General features: G+C 37.3%; 1 protein-coding gene across 3 annotated transcripts in view; it reads right to left on the reverse strand.

The window, feature by feature from the left end:
• LOC113966847 (spermatogenesis-associated protein 7 homolog) overlaps positions 1-8,114 on the reverse strand; it is a 31,530-nt gene extending 23,416 nt beyond the window's left edge. For 2 of the 3 annotated variants that reach the window (XM_027681923.1, XM_027681924.1), the window contains exons 1-3: positions 8,006-8,114; positions 6,512-6,604; positions 3,518-3,565 (exon numbers count right to left, since the gene is read on the reverse strand). In XM_027681923.1, coding sequence (XP_027537724.1) covers positions 3,518-3,565; positions 6,512-6,604; positions 8,006-8,057 — 193 coding nt within the window. In that variant the 5' untranslated portion in view covers positions 8,058-8,114. Of the gene's footprint in view, positions 1-3,517; positions 3,566-6,511; positions 6,605-7,799 lie in introns of all 3 variants that reach the window. The other variant, XM_027681925.1, reaches the window with a different exon arrangement.
• Positions 8,115-16,760: the final 8,646 nt, after the last annotated feature.

A 16,760-nucleotide genomic window follows, 5' to 3' on the forward strand; every position in this document is an offset into this window, starting at 1 on the left:
ATGAAATTCCTCTTAAAGAAAGCTACTATTCCTTTTTCCAATTACTGAAGCATGTGTTTCTGCACACACTTGTTTGTATGTCTGGGTTTCATATTTATAAAAACGAGTCACAGCACATGAAGCAATTATATGATCAACACTCCACAAAGGGTGAAGGAGAAACAGTCACATGGCCTCATGTACTCAGGTATAATATTACTTGCAATTCCTTTTGGGTAAATGTATACCCTGTACTCCTAAAAGTGCAAGTGAATTGTGTAAAACATACAGGGGTCTGAATAGCTCATCTTGCCACTCTTAGTAGTTTCACAAGTGTTTTCTCCTAGTTTTCTGCCAACTCGTCTGGGACAGCTTCATACACACATCAGCCAAGGTTTCTGCTCCCCTTACTGAGCTGATCAGCCTCAGGAGATCTGACTCAAGCTCGGGCTCTGTGAATCTGGGGCAGAGCATAACAGTACCATGGAAATAATGGTTAGAAGAGACTTATGCTTCCAAGGTCCAAAAATGTAATTCAACTGCTTAATATTACTTGTTAATAATAACTAATAACTAAGAACTAAGAAATTTGGAGGACTCCTGGATGCCATGATCAAGTTTAAGTGTCAGGCTCAATGCTGTATAAATAAAATACCTGAATTCAAACAAAGTTACTTTGACTTTTCTCCTTTGTTCAAATAGAAACAATGGCTTGTAACATTTTTTTTTTGCTCCAGAACTTTCACATTTCCATTGCAACAGGAATTCTTTTTGATTGCTGAGACACTCTTCTGAAACCTAGTCACTGGCATGTTCAGCAGCATACCTTATGCTCTTTCCAGACTCATTAGATGATCTTTCTAGGAAATGTGGCTTCTGCTGAGAGTAAGAAATGTAAACATCCTCCTAGGCAGACACTTGGGATAGCCAAGGAATCCTTGTTTTCACAGTAGTTTCATAAATCACGCAGTTCTCATGACTCTTAAAGCATCTCTGCTTAAATTTTATCTCCACAAGAACACTTAGGATGATGAACTATATCACCCATATTCCTGATCTTGAAACATCTCTGCCTAATCTGCACTTTGTCTCTACAGTTCTTAACCTGCAGTCCAACACTATGGATACTTGTGAAATGGTGCACTTAATTTATAGGAAATAACAGCAAATTATTTACAGTGGTTTATCTGCAGTAAATTTATTCTTAAAATGAAACAAAGCATTGCACATTGTATTTTCTTCTGCCTTTTCAGAACTAATCTTTGTAGCTGTTTGAGTTTTTCTCTTTAATTTTATAGGTTTTTGAATGTCTCCATCACTACCGAGTGACCTGAATTTTCTTTTCAGCCTACCACTGAAACGTGTGGTATCCAACATAGATCACACATTTGGAAAAATCCAACACAGATCACACATTTGGAAAACAAAGTTACACCTATCTAAGTGTATGGATTGAGAAGAGGTAAGAAAATATATGGCATCAGAATGTGTATCTGTCAAAGTTCTGGTAAATGTCAAGGTTCTAAAAGCACACCACATTTAGTAACTAGCAATAGCAATAGTGGGAGATGGTTGTGGGAGAAAATTGTACATGAAAAGAAGAAAACACTGTGATCTTGTACTAGACAGAAAATTAGATTTGTCCTCTCATTATTCTAGTAGGCTGGCAAAAAGCCTTAATTTATTTTGTTTATGCAAATGATGTTTGTTTATGCAAATGATATCCAGAGGCCTATTTTTGTAGGCATAAAGTAATTTTATACTGCTCAAATGAATTTGCACATCAACCCCAACAGCAGCAATTGTACCTCCATTGTGCTACTGCCCTACTTAATGCTTCAGGAGACATAAGTTCTGATGCACATTTTCATTGTGACTTTTAAATTTTGAGTTTTATTCTTCAAGGGATAAAACTTCTTTTGCCAAGACAGACATTTCTGGAGCTAACCTGTCAGAAAAAAGACTTAGATCATACACAGAACCTTTTAGTGAAGATAAATATTAAACGACAAAGGTGATTTGCATTTCCCCGGTGGGCTGCTGACAAAAATTGTATTGGGTCCTCACTTTCTCTGACTGAGAGTTAGAAAATGACTCTCACTTTCTAACTGACTGTTATGGCTCCTATGACCTCCAGGCACCTTGTGCTCAGTGTGGGCTTCTAAATTAACCGAAACTGCACAAAACAATACAGTCCTGCTTAGTTCTGTAAGATAAATACCTTCCCAAGAAAGCATTTTAAGAAACACAGATAATGTTTCCCTCTGATATATCGTCTAGGAACCTGTTATTGTGGCTAACTCAGCTGAACAAATTCTATGTCCTCTTGATATTTTCAAGGAGGTGAGATTCTACTCCTCACGCACATTTGTGCCAGTATCATCTCTCTGTCAAATTAATGTTCTTAGAAAACTTCCCATGGCCTTTCTTTCTGTTACTAAAGTGACTAATATAAAATACTAATTTTGAAATTATTGTATAAAAGAGCATGGAAAAAGAAAAACACAGTTGAGCATGAGGAGTTAAAAGACAAAGGTAAGGGAGTTTTGATTGTAATGTGTTATGATCTTGAACTTGTTCTCTTGCTCTTGTCTAATGAAGATCTCATGTGATACATTTTTCTGAATCTTTGTGGGCAAGGGTTACGTTTGCCCTCTTGACTTGGGTGTATTTTGCTGGAGCCACTGCATCTCACCACTGCCTTTGAGCTATGTTTATTTCCAAGTACATTACGCCCTGCTCAGAGCAATAGCCTACCACAGGTCTCTGATACATGGTTCCCACTATGCATACACTGTGGCAAAACAAGCTTTCGTTTTTCCAGCTTTTAAAATTTCATTTTAAAACGGGGGTTTCTGTGCAGCAAGTGTGCTGCCTTGCATGTAACTATCAAACAGATAAGTAGCATATGCCTCACAACCTGGTGAACGAAGAAAACGAAACACATTCCAAAGTGAATGCTATGTTTCCAGGGAAAGCGATGAAAGGGTTCCTTTTAATCAATCTTTCTTCCTTTCAAAAAAGGAAGGGCAGGAGAGACTCTGCCTACACATTGGGTCCTGCAAGCTCCAGCCAAGAGGTGGCGTTAAGGTGCAGTGCAGTGTTCTCTTACCGAAACCCCATTTATTCCTCAAAACCTGTTTGAGCGGTAGTATGCCTGACGCCCAGAGATACACGAAGCAGTTAAGGAAATGAAAAATACAGTATGGAATATCAAGGCATTCAAAAGACCAACAGTCTGAGTTTAGACTGGAAAACTAAAGCAATTTATGCCTCCAACAACCTTGCATATCAGCGAGTTAGCTGATAACTCTGCAGGTCAGAATGTGTCTGTGCAAACATGAACCAAGTGCTAGATACAGCTATTAAGTTAGATAATAGATTAGATACTAGGTACTACTATCATAACCACGATGACGCATATTTTTGGCACATACATGCCTTTTCAGAACATCATCATAAAAGAAGGCAAGTATTTCCAAACCAAACAAGTGGAGCCAGACCTATTTTCAAAACAAAACAAAATAAAGCTACTCACACTTAACACTGGTATGCAAACTCTTGGGTGCAGATGAATCAACAGCAGCTGTATTAACAAAAAGTAGGTTCAGTCCAATGAAACACTAGCATAATAAATAATCATATCAAAATGTGTAGAGATGAAACTGTTCATCCCTAAGGTGTTGAATTCCCTGTGGGAATATGATACCAGACTGTATAATATTAGCATTATTAACAGTATACATCTGCAAATGACCAAATCCTATTGTTTCTCTGTTGACGTATACCATTTTCTTCCTGTTTTCTTCTATTATCTTTGCCAATGGTCAGGTCTCAAAAGCTAGCATAGTTTAAATGTTGTCAAGTTAGTTGGGTTATACCAACTACAAGTATAGTTGCAATGATATTAGATGAGGATTTGACCCCTTGTCTTGATCTGTCTAAAAGCAAAAGGTAAGTGCCCCAGCAGTGCTGTTTCTGGTTCAGTACCAAATCTGGGTCTGAATTTTGTGGCTTTCAACCATCTCTACTTAGGTATAGATATTAGACCCAGTACAGCTGCATTTATTAAAATTAATTTTAATTTAAAATTTAAGAAAAGCTTTTTGTAATGGCACCTACTGCTACCCAGAAAGTTGGTATTTCATGGATGAGTAGTACAGCTGCTATCAGGTAGGGGAAACTGCCAACTGATGCTCTAAGAGTGTGATTCAAATTGTCCTGAGGCTCAAGGTCATCATCTTTCTATCAAAAGGAGTTATTTGAATACACAATTACATAGGCAGTTTTGAACACCAAGTTTTCTGTTATTTGGTCATTTGGTTTTCATTGTAAAATATTAAATGAAGTAAGCTTCAAGGAATCAAGCCCTGTCACTACTGATGCACAGTCTTCATTAAGTTATGTGTCCATACAGAAGATGGTAAGGATGTTAATGGAACGCTATGTCAGATTGCATATCCCTGTATATAACTCGGGTACATGAGGAAATACTATTTTCGACTCTGGAGGGAAAAGCAATCACCTAGAAGCTCAATATTGCAGTTGCATTTGAAGGACACTGACTGAATTTCCATCTTTCACTTTTGTGATTTCTGTCAAATGTGACAGCAAACTGGAGTTTGTACAAGTGCTCCAAAGTTTCAGACATGCAGGGCTTGCTACCATGTAGAGTGAGACCAAATAGGTTGTATTTCATAAAGCAGCTGTATTCCAAAAAATGGAGAATATTTAGAAGGATACTGGAGAAGGCCTTTAGACAACCCCGACCAGATTTTTCAGAGGAAAGAAATTCTATAATCTCCTGTAAAGATGTACAGAACATGTGGCAAATCAGCACTTCAGAGCCTCAGGTAAGTACAGAAAAGAACCTTGACATCCTTGCAATATTGCAGGTTTTGATATGTATGCAGGAGTTAGCTCTACAAGGAAAACGTGTGTGAATGATGAACACTATAATAAGTAAAATAAGTGTTTTAAGATTAAAGGTTCCTGCTATAATACACTCCAAATCTGACTTTCGAGAACTGTAAGTTCAGATTGTGAAACACCTAAGAATTAGAAAATTTTAGCCACTGAAAATTTTGATTAGCACCTACTGTGAGAAACTCTTTCCAGATTGACTGAATTCTGCTGCAGAAAAGCAGGACTGACGTTTGAGAAAAAGAAAATTGAAACCTGTTTTGGAACAAAGCATTTGACTCCTTTTATGCCAAGAATCTTTTGTGTGTATTTTCTTCTGAACTTTAGGAATGTAATAGACAAAAAGACTGCAAAACATCTCTGTTAATTTTATTTTTTGATTTTTGCTCCCTCATTTAGACATCACCAGTTGAGAATGAAATAAATTTCAATTATATATGACAGTCTTTGCTGATCTTAATTAGTCCTGGTGGTTCTGTATATCTATAAGCAATGCACTAGAAGATGAATTCTGCAGTCCCTGGAGTTCTCTGTTTCTATGATATTGGCCATGCAAAAGCAAAATCACTTAAGTACAAAAGTACAGAGCAGCAATCCAGCCTCCAGCTCCCAATATGAGTGGGATGGTCATGAACCTTAGCATGGTGGAGGTCATCAATCTTTCAAAGAGTGGTTCTGATACCATGATAAAAAGATGTGTTATATTTGAGTCAGGTCATTTTAAGATGATGCATTTGGCACTGCAAATTGATGAAAGGATTGATCTTCTGGCAAAAAAACCCACAGCACCAACCTCATTTATTGTTCAACACCTATGTGTTATTATAAAGTTCACTGCATGTGATCAGTGAATTGTTTGGTTAGAAAGCCCTGAGAGCCCAAGGGCTGGAAGTCTTGCAGTAACCTAATTACAGCTATGACCATTCAACTCCAGTTGTTTCATCTGCACTTGAAGCACCAAGGAAGTTTACACGGCTCCAGACAACTGACAAAGGACATTCTTTCTAAAATTCCAAATTCTGTTTCTAGTGGTTTGCAGCTATTTGCAGGAGGGAGAGTATTTGAAGAGGCCTTAAGAATATAACTACATGTGGTTAATGGAACTTCCCTCTAGGTTATTTAGGACTAATACCGTAATCTTCTAAACATCAAAAGATGTAACCTCGCAGTTACTCTTCAATGGTTTCTTCCAATTAAACAAATACCTGCCCTACTGTTCTCATTTTACCTTTCCTTTTAGTCATCGGCCATATACATCTAAACAGAAATTATGAATAAAATAACACGGGGAAATTAAGCAATATTTCCCTTCCTAACACAAACCTGTCATTTTGACTCCATAGACTTTACATCTATAAACAGTTGGGGTTGCTTCTCCCCAAACAAAGTTACAGTTCCAATTGAGTGTTCTACATATCTCTTAAGGCACATCATGTTATGCCTCACTTTTAAATTCTCCTACGCCTGTTGAGTTAGCGACAGGGAGAGGGAGGAAAGAAAGGGGAAGAAATTCAGAAGCTAGCCAAAAATAGGGACAACCAACATATCTTTGACTGTGATTTTATCTTTTACCTACAAAGATACTGTGGTAAGTAAAGACTTGACACACCTTTGGCAGACATCAGTTTCTTGAAATGAGCAGCCATGTGATCTTGAACGATGTACTGGTTGGAGAGTTTGCAGGAAGGTCCGGGAGAAAAAGCTGCAAGCCAGAAAAAACTGAGTTACTCAGTGGGGCAAGCAATGTTTCAGGTAATAATGGATCTGAAAATATTATAATATTTATCCTCTCCTGCTTACAATAAAATCAATATGCATTCTTATATTTCAAAAAGTAAGAATAGCACAGAATGTAACATGAAAAAATGGTAAATTATTCTCAGTTTTCATGTTTTTGAATACCTGAGAATTATGGTTTGCAATAAGTAATGTATGAGCCTTTAATATTTTTGAACTCTAGAGAATAACAGAGGATCTCACATTGTAATATCTGATATAATAAATATTTATATAAAAATATAAATATAAAAATATAAATATAAATAAATAAAAATAATAAAGCATTTTCCTTTTGAAAGATTTAATACCAGAGAGTCTTAAATAATAGTAGAGAGCATTAATACTATTATTAATGCTAGATAGTAATATTAGAGGATATTACAAAGTACTGCAAAAAACTGCCCATTTATGTCTCACCTCTTGGTCATAACAGACCTAACTCTGGCACTCTACAGTTAGGAAAATGGACTGGATACAGAGAAATCCAGAATTCGGGCCAGAAAAGGAACCAGAACATGGAGCTGAAATGTGTTACACAGAGACTGACCGTAACACTCCTCTGAATCTCTAAATCGTTAAGACTTCTCAGACTCAGAAGAATTTGCCTCTGTGTCTGACCTAAGTTCATTAACCCAGGAAAAAAAGTCAAGAAGTAGATAAACATTTACTTGTTTTAAATTTTAACGTGGCAGGATGGTTGAGATAGATAATTTTCTTTCAATCTGTTTCCAAACACAAATATTATTTCTTTCTCAAATCCTCTCAATTCCTAAACAGACAGGATTTGTAGATGGAAAGTTGCTAGCACATAATATTAAAAAATCAACAGAATACGGGAGATCAGAAACCTAATGTGCCTTTGGCTTTCCATCCATGGACCCAGAATGACCCTTACACTTGAGATAATCAGCCCATCCAACCTATTCAGATTTGGTTCTCTGAACCAAAAAATTGTTTGTTTCATTGTTCATGTCCCCAGTGTACCATTTCAGTTAATCTAACTTAGTTTCATAGTTTTTAAAGTGTTTTGAAAAAATGGAGACCTTGGGTTGAGAGTCTGGAAATCAATCCTTCTAATCTCAGTTTGGCTGCATACTTGCTGTGCTGCTTTCTCTTACCTAAATCTCTTCCCTACTAAGTGAGCCAGTGCTACAAACTGCTTTTCACTGCCAAAGAGTTTGACTGCATTCAATTTATTGTGTTATCTTTTGAACTTTAAGAAAGAGCAGGACAGAACACCTGATGCTAGGTTTGTTGCTTCATTTAGTACTACTTCCTCATGTGCTCCTACAAGTAACTCGAAGCCTGCCAGAAGGGCACTGACATAAAGACTTGATTTCAGCAGCTTGTCCAGGAGCAGTAGGACATCCCAACATAACCAGCTGCAGAAAGGTACTGTTACTTCAGCTCCAGGACCATCCCTTTGGTTGTTCATCAAACATGTAGGCACACCAGAGTGCTCACACCGTGATGTAAGGAGGTGCAGAGACATCAACAGAAATAACGATTCCATGTTTGCTATAAAGCAATGGAGAACTTGGTGCAATATGATGACCAAACTGCATTTACCTTTTGTCTCAATTAAATTGAACGAGTAGTACAGGTACCACAATGGAATCCAATACTTGAAGCAGACAAATACAAAGCTCACAGACTTTCTAATCACGAGCATTTACCATATGTCCAATTTCATTCAGGGAAACCACTCATGGGTGTCAATACTATGCTACAGAAATAAAATAGTTAAAATCAGTACTATTCTATTTCAAAGCTTTTATGTGCTTGAGACCAGTAGTTGTTCACTCCAAAACTTCTAAAACTTAATTTTTTTTCAATAATTTTGCCAATTGTTCTGTAACCTCCTGCTGGCAAAAGCAACTGGAACAAGCTCTTCGGTAATATACAGCACCATTCCTAGCTGGTGGAAGTGGGGCAACCCTTCTGAGTTCAAGGAATGGCAGTACCCTAAATCACAGCAGCTAGAGGCTCTTGTCACTAAGGGAAAGAAAATAGATTTTGGTAAATGCCCCAAATCCTTCCCTGATTGGCAGTGAAAAGCTGATTTAAATATATGCAGTGAAAAAGACAGCATGACAGAAGAACGAAGTGATAATCTAAACAATATCCAAAGATTAAAAAGGGATGGAAAATCCATTTATAAAAAGAACATTCTTCTCAAAATGAATAACCGCCCCAAATTTGAAATGCTAAAGATATACAAGGCACTAGTAGTTTAATCTAATTTTTATCTCTCATAAAATCTAACTCTGTGTCCAGAAAATTGCTAACATTGTGCAATAAGCAGCATTGTGGTTATTCCTATGTAAGGGAAAAAAAAAAGCAAATTATTTTCTTTGCCAGAGACTTTCTGTTGAACTTTGGTAAGTCATTTTGTGTTCTCCTGTCTTAAACTCTCTGAAAAGAGGACCTGAAAAAACACATCCCTTTCTCAAAGAAAAGGCTTTAAGGATAAAAAAAAATGGGGAAACTTAAGGGGGGCCCAATTAAGTATCTCCCACTGTTAGAGAGGGTGTTCTTATTTGAACTCGATGGAAAGTTCATACTGTTAGACAAATTTTTCTTATGTTTTCTTTGAGTAACTTCAAATTGAGAAAAATGGGAAATAGAAATTTTCTGGGAATTTTAAGTAGCCCTATTATAAGGTGCTGTTGATGGTGCAAACACAGGTCAAATTGAAACAGCCCTTTTGTGTGCTGTTATGATAGGCAATATTCTTAAGCCCATATTTGCACAGAATCCAAGTTTTGTATTTTCTGCTGCCCTACAAAGATCTCATTTACCTGCAACATTCAGCAAAATGCTTGATCTAAGCTTTCAATGTTTCAGAGTTTCAGCATTTTCTATATACAAGCACAGTTCTACATACAGAAAGTTGCCTGCTTTTGAAAATCTTTCCAAACTCGGAGGACTATTGTCCTTTCAAGATATTTACATCTTGCTTCTACGTATGAGGAAAGATCTCCAGGAAACCAAGACCCAAGAGTGAGCAATAAAGAAGACTGACAACTCTCTCAGTAGTGACTCTGTTTTGTTTCCTACTTTGAAATTACTTTCTTAGCAATTTATTACGGTCCTGGATGTGTAGCTGTATGGTGACTAATTTACCTAGTTTCCACTGATGGAATTGCAAGAGATTACTTCTGCAAATCATGTCCGGAAAATATATCATGTCTAGAGGTACAACATCATATCATAAATCCAGTTGTAGCAGTATTAAAGTTTGACTGATACACAATGACAGTGATAAAACACATCCTTTCCTGAAAAACAAAATATGCTTTTGAAAAACACAAGAGGTGACTTTGCTCCTCACCAGACTGCTGATTCAAAGCTGCTACTTTTTGCCTTACAGGAGTAAAAGCCTGTTCTCACTAACATGCCAATTATTTTACTCTTTTAAATACGAGTATAACTGCAGTGCTGCTATACTGCAAATAGTTTATAACATTCCAAATTGCTAATACCTACAAGTGGAAGTGTTACAACATGGAGACAAACCCATATGTACTTATAACCAAATAAAATATGGATTTATAACCAAATAAAAAACTGTTCAGCAATACTGAAGCCTCAAAAGCGTGGAAATATCCAATTCTTATCTACCCTTCACAGTATTGGCAAGTGGGAACCATCTCTGCAACATCCTTGGCTTTGCCTACTGTAGTAAACTGGCACTGCAAAGAAAGAGCTATCTTGTATATTAGTGAGATATTAGCAATTAGCTAATAGCTAAGACATTAGCAATTATCATTAGCAGTAATTCACAGTTATGGTCCTGCAATCTGCTTGTGTCTGGCTACTTCCTCATCTTGTATTTGGACCCTAAATTCGGAAGGGAGAGGGGCAATCTCTTTGCTCCCTGTTTGTCTCATGCTTAACAAGGTAGAACACCTGCCCACCATGCAGGTAACAGAGTAACCACTGAGACAGTCTGCAGCAGAGTGACCCAGTCAATGGCTGACAAATGTTTTGCAACTCCTCTTACTTCAGTTCAGTTGCATAGTCATCTCAAGCTGCTCCCCTCCTGGCTAAGAATTTCTGCCTATTTTCAGCTACAGGAAGAACTGGCAGGCATTGAGCTCTGGCTTATGCTTTAAGCATCGAACAGAGGTTTCTCTGCTTCTGTTCCCTTCAGAAAATACATATATATCACTTCTAGAGGAAACCAACATGACAGGCTAGTGAGGTGAGGACACAGTAGGTGTCCTCCTCATGGTCCTTTGGGGTTCTATTGAAAAGCTGGGAAGAGGAGGATGGTAGGACAATACCCTGTAGGCCCTGAAATGCAGAGGTGCCTATTTGCAGAGTGAAATGCCTCTGACTGCAGCTGGGCTTCATCAAGGGACAGAAGGCGGCCAACAAGGACAAAAATGGTGGGTGGTGGTACCAGCTAGTAGTGGTGGTGTGTTTGCCAGCATTTAATTAAGGACTGAAACTATATTGAACCTGAAGAAGGTATAGTGGAACAGCATTTCTGAAAAGGGAAGTTTCAGGCAGAACAGCTTTCCAGCAGTTCTTCTACAGGTGCTTGACAAAGATCCTGACCAGGAAAGCTGCTTGGCTAAACTAGAGAGCTAAGATTTTTGTAATAGCAGCTATTAGAAAGACTTATCTACTTTACACTCTTTCAATAATAAAATATGTATTTTTAATAGTCTCTTTATAGTCAAGCTGTTAGTCCAAAACTGGAGCACTTAGGCACCTTTCAAGTAATAATTTGAATACTTACGGCTACTTTTGAGACTCATGTGTCCTCTGAAAGGTCCCATCAAGGAGTAGGTAGGCACCATGGCTATCTGGGACCCCTGGTAGGGAAGGAAAATGTATTCGTTACATATCAATGAAAGCACGGTCCTATGGGGATTACAGAACAGTCACCTCCTGGCCAGAATGCCACACTACAACCTATACAGGTATAAACAGGCTGCCACTTTTGAGTTTACTTTCCCTGCCAGATCACTTCTGTTTGTTTTAATCCCTACCAATTAAAGGTCCCTACCCTGGGACCTTTTTGACCAGATACTTTGAGAGAAAATTCTCTACTACAACAGCATTAACAGGGAAATTTTCTACAGGCCACAAAAATGAGCCATGGCATTGTGCAAAGGTCACATATTTTGCAATCTGAAAGATCATCTCTGCTAAACATAAATCTTCAAGGCAAAAGAAGGAGCAGCTCAGTATGTTACTGTGCTGCTCATACCCAAGGGAAGCAGTGGGGAAAAAAAGCACAACATTGAGTATTTTCTAAAGATACCCTACAAAATAGGATAGGGTCACATCATAGTAGCCAAACCTAGAAAAGCCAAACTCAACACAACAAAGAAAGCAAACAAGCCCTCTCTCATTTCAAATTAAGGGCAAGTTGCAAGAAGACAAATTCCCATACACAGAATTCCACCTATTTTACGAAGATATGTCCCACTCCTAATAGATGAATTCATCTCACATGAGTAACAGGGTAAATTTTACAGCCAACAGGTAAAATTTAACAGCTGAAAGATCCCAGTCTCAATTTCCAAAGCCACATGGGTTCACAGGATTCAGACACAGATTCATAGGAATGAAGATTTCAGTCCCTACCAAACCAGTGGTATGGTTTTCAACACAATCATGTTCCTAACTCCCACTAAAATCAAGAATAAGGTGGTACCTTAATTTGCAAGTCTGATCATGGAGACTAAATGTCAGTCCTCATTTTTAACTTACTTTTGACTTAGTGAAATGTTTCGTCTATATGCAAAAGTGCCAGCAATAATTTGAACTATAATTTAAATAAACTTTCATCAGTTTAAAAACTTATTTTGATTCATCTTAAACATAATACTGGTTAATATGAAGCAAGCCAGTCACCACTGCAATGTGTGTACATAATCTTCACCAGATAAATCTTACCACTTTAAACCCCACACTTGGAAATCCATGCTTCTTAAACAGATAAGTCAACTGGCATACAGGAACCTAAAGTTCAGTAGCTTTACACTCCAAAGGGTTGTCTGGCAGCAGAAGTTGTTTAATTGTGAACTTAGATTTGCCCGATTAGATTTGACAGTTGTAAAGGAAATATCTCCTTAGAGATGATCCTGAATGTCAAAGGACATACCGAGTGCCATCAGAACTAGAAAAATCAATACAATTCTTCCTTTGGTTTCAAGGCAATGTTGTAATTTGGGGGAGGAACCAGGAGTGTCTGACTCTCAAACAATGAGATCTTTCTTTTGTTCTCATACATATATTTCAGAATAACTTTTGGTTTCAAACATACTGCTGGAAGTTCACAAACCATGTGTTTATACCTATAACCAAAACCTGAGAGCATAGACTTTAGAAGTGATTACAGGTTTTGGATCTTTATTTGGTGACACCTGAAAAAGAGGCTGTTTTTTCAGAGTGCACTTCCAACTCATTCTGAAATTCAGGCTTACCACTGGGAGCTTAGTTTTTGGCAAAATCACCTGTCTGGGAAAGACTTCATAAAGATAAAGCATGCAGGTAACAGAGAGCATTATAACAATGTTCTGAGAAAACAGAATCTGGAATGATTATGAGCAGCACTTTTTTTTAGTATCAGATTCTGCCACCTTAGTCTCAAAATAAAAACACTATGAAATAAATGGGAGCTGAGTAAACTTTATTGCTTTTCTTCTGTGCTCATATTTCTAATTGTCATGGGTCCTTAAGTTAATAAAATCATCAAAAGGTCAGATTTTTTCTTCTTTTTTTTTTGGTGTCTTTTGAAAACATCCTTCTGTAGTCACAACAGGATATGGGCAAAGGAAGTTACTGCTCTCAAATCCAAGGTAACACATCAAAACATTTGGTTATTTTTTTAAATGTTATTTATTTATATAGATTCCTTAAGCAGTTTTAGTCATGTTTTGGAAAATAGTGGAAGTTAATCATAGCTTCATATATACTGGCTAAAGAATCACAGAATCACAGAATACACCAAGTTGGAAGGGACCCACAAGTTCCCCCCATCACTGAGTCCAACCCTTAGCCCTATACAGGACCATCCTCAAAAGTCACACCGTGTGCCCAAGAGTATTGTCCAAACACTTCTTGAACTCTGTCAGCCTTGGTGCTGTGACCACTTCCCTGGGGAGGCTGTTCCAGTGCCCAACCACCCTCTGGGTGAAGAACATCTTTCTAATGTCCAACCTAAACCTCCCCTGACACAACTTCAGGCCATTCCCTCGGGTCCTGTCACTGGTCACCACAGAGAATGTAAAAATTTAAAGATTTAAAAGCAAACTAGTCTAACTTCATCTCACTGTATATTACTAATAATAATTTGGATTCTTTAATTTATTTTGAAATATAAATTATCCCTGGCTTAATCTTTATTTCTTTTAGCGTTTTCTTTCTTTTTTATGTCAAACATCTGTGAAAGGATATTATATTGAAAAGAGCTCTTAATCATGTGCAACTTTAGAACAGAGAGTAATTCTTTATCTTCTTGTGTCCAATCCTTCCATTTTAGCTCAATAATTACCCCACTATGATTTGAAGCAGAAAAACATCAGTGGGAAACTGCTCTGAGAACAGATAAAATGGAACAAACATGTATCAAAAATTGTAATTGTTTGAGCAAAATACATTTAATTTAATAAGTGTGTGCTATGTGTAACACATGATGCAGGCACTAAACAGTTGTTATGATGGAACAAAGTCACAATAATGGCAGATCTTTAACTACCTAGTCCATTACAGGAGCATTTACAGCAGTTGACTCACGCAATAATGTTGCTGCTGTTGTTTGAACTCTGGTGACTTCCTGAAGTCTCAATCAGATCACTGTCCTAAGCTCTGTACAAACAGTCAAGCACTCATTAACAGACCCAAAAAGTTTATAACTGAAGTTTGCAAACCAGATAAATAGCATTTGGGGGAGGGGGAGGGGGAAAGCATTGTCTTCATTTTAGAGGCTGAAAAAGGTTGTTTTGTCCATTGTAATACGATGAAAAGATTTAATGGCAGAGAAGTGCAACTTGATTTTCTGATTATCAGATCAGAGCCTAAACCTCAGGACATCTACTTTCAACTTTATCAAAATATCTAATATGTGGAATTTTCATTCTAATGAGAAGAAACGCTGCTTAGTTTTGGTAGCTGCAACCATTTTTGACTCATGGAGTCAAAAATGCTTCTAGGAAGCTTGCTTCTAGGAATGCCATACAAAAAGGAAATTATTTTGGGAAGAAGTATTTTGAAAACTAATGATATGTAGGAAAAAGCTATTGCGTTCAAGTTATGATGATTCACTGGGGTGGTCCAATACATATGCAAGGTGATGCCACTAGCACTATACTCCAGTTAACTTCGAGACCAGGCCTTGAACAATGAACACCCTTTTCCAGAGCAAAGTGTCTGATAGTAAGACAAGGGAACTGATGGAGTTTCTGGAAAAGAAAGGTACAGTATCTTAAAAGCAGTTATTTGACAATGTTCCTTACAAGTTAAAGTCCTATGGTCTTTACACACAGACTTTATAAAGCCATGCTTTAGAACTATTGCTAAAATAACTCAGCACCTATTCAGATGTTATAATTCTTGCCTTTTCTTAGAATGAAAACAAATAGTATACAGCCTTTGAAGGAATGGTGTTAATTTTTGTGAAGGTTTTAATTTGAGCCATAGTAGACTGAGAGAGAGCAGGGCTTCTGCCTCATCTCTGCTTAAACTCAGGTATAATTTCAGAATGGAGGAACTTCCTTAATCCATCATGATTCATGTATAATGCTAAACCCATAAAAGACACAGTAGGGAATCTACACCGCATACTCAATAGTTACTCACCCAACTACAAATTAAGCCCTGATCTTTGAAGTCATTAGTTGAGGGAACAAGTCCCAGTTATAACAGTGGCTCGTTCCTATTTAATAATGTGTTGTGTTGTCAACGTAGTCTCTTCAGTTTCAGTGTATTTTTTGTATTTCTATAACACCTGAATCTGTCTCCTTACAGAAATGCTGGAGGTAAACTGATTTAATTTCACTGGATTATAATAAATAAATTCAACTGGTTAGTGTTATACTTTGCTTTTTTACATCAATGTACAGTTCTTTTAACAGGAAACCCAGTCTGTAAATGATATGGAAAAAAAACAGGTCTTTCTTATACCAGAGAGATAGATACTAAAATGCTTCACAGGGAACTGTACCCATTGAATATAAACCACAGCACACCTAAAAAGGTGACAGTAAAGTGCCAAATGGAAGTTAGAGAAAAGAGAGACGCTTTTTTGCATTTTAACTAATAACAATGCACAGATACAATCTGACATTTCTACTGGCATTCACAGAAAACATAAGACAGACTTTTTTTGAATATTTTGAATTATGTACAATGGAATAGATTAAAGCATACAGCTAAGCAGTTGCTGCTGTGAGAGGATCATTCTCCAAAACCAAGGAGTTTGATTCTGTAGCTTTGTACTTGCCTCCAGTAAGCTGCTGAGCAGCATCAGCTCCAAGATTTGAGGGCTTTTGTGTGTTGAAAGATTTGGCTCACAGTACAAAAGTTAGTGACAAGTGCAGTTTTTAAGAAGGTTCCAATGTCAGTCTGGTCTCCTGTGCTGTTATTCACCATTGACAAAATATCCTCATTCACACGGTCATACTTCAGGATTTATCACCACATAGTATAGTGGGTTGAAAATTGGCCATATATGAGGCTGTTCCCATTGATGTGATTATGGAAAATTTAGAATGGTTCTGAAACAGAAACAGTTTTGATCATACATATTAAGCAATGGAATTTATGCTTGAAATAGGGGTTTTCTATTAATACAGTAAGTTAGGGTAAAAAAGAATGGACTTTCATCCACACAGGAATACAGAACTATAGCACCTAAGATATGCACATGGGATTTGGTGTTCAGACCTGATTAATAGATTTGCATTATTTGTCAGCATCCTAAAGTCCACATTAATTTCCCAGTGGATTGGCATCACTCTGGGTCCATATCTCAATACCTGCAGAAGCCTGAATCCCTTGTCAGGCATCAGATATGGAACCAGTATTTGCAAACTTAATCCAGAATATAAAAACAAATC

Source organism: Neopelma chrysocephalum, unplaced genomic scaffold (assembly GCF_003984885.1).
Source record: "Neopelma chrysocephalum unplaced genomic scaffold, ASM398488v2 Primary Assembly neopelma1_61b, whole genome shotgun sequence".
NCBI lineage: Eukaryota > Metazoa > Chordata > Aves > Passeriformes > Pipridae > Neopelma > Neopelma chrysocephalum.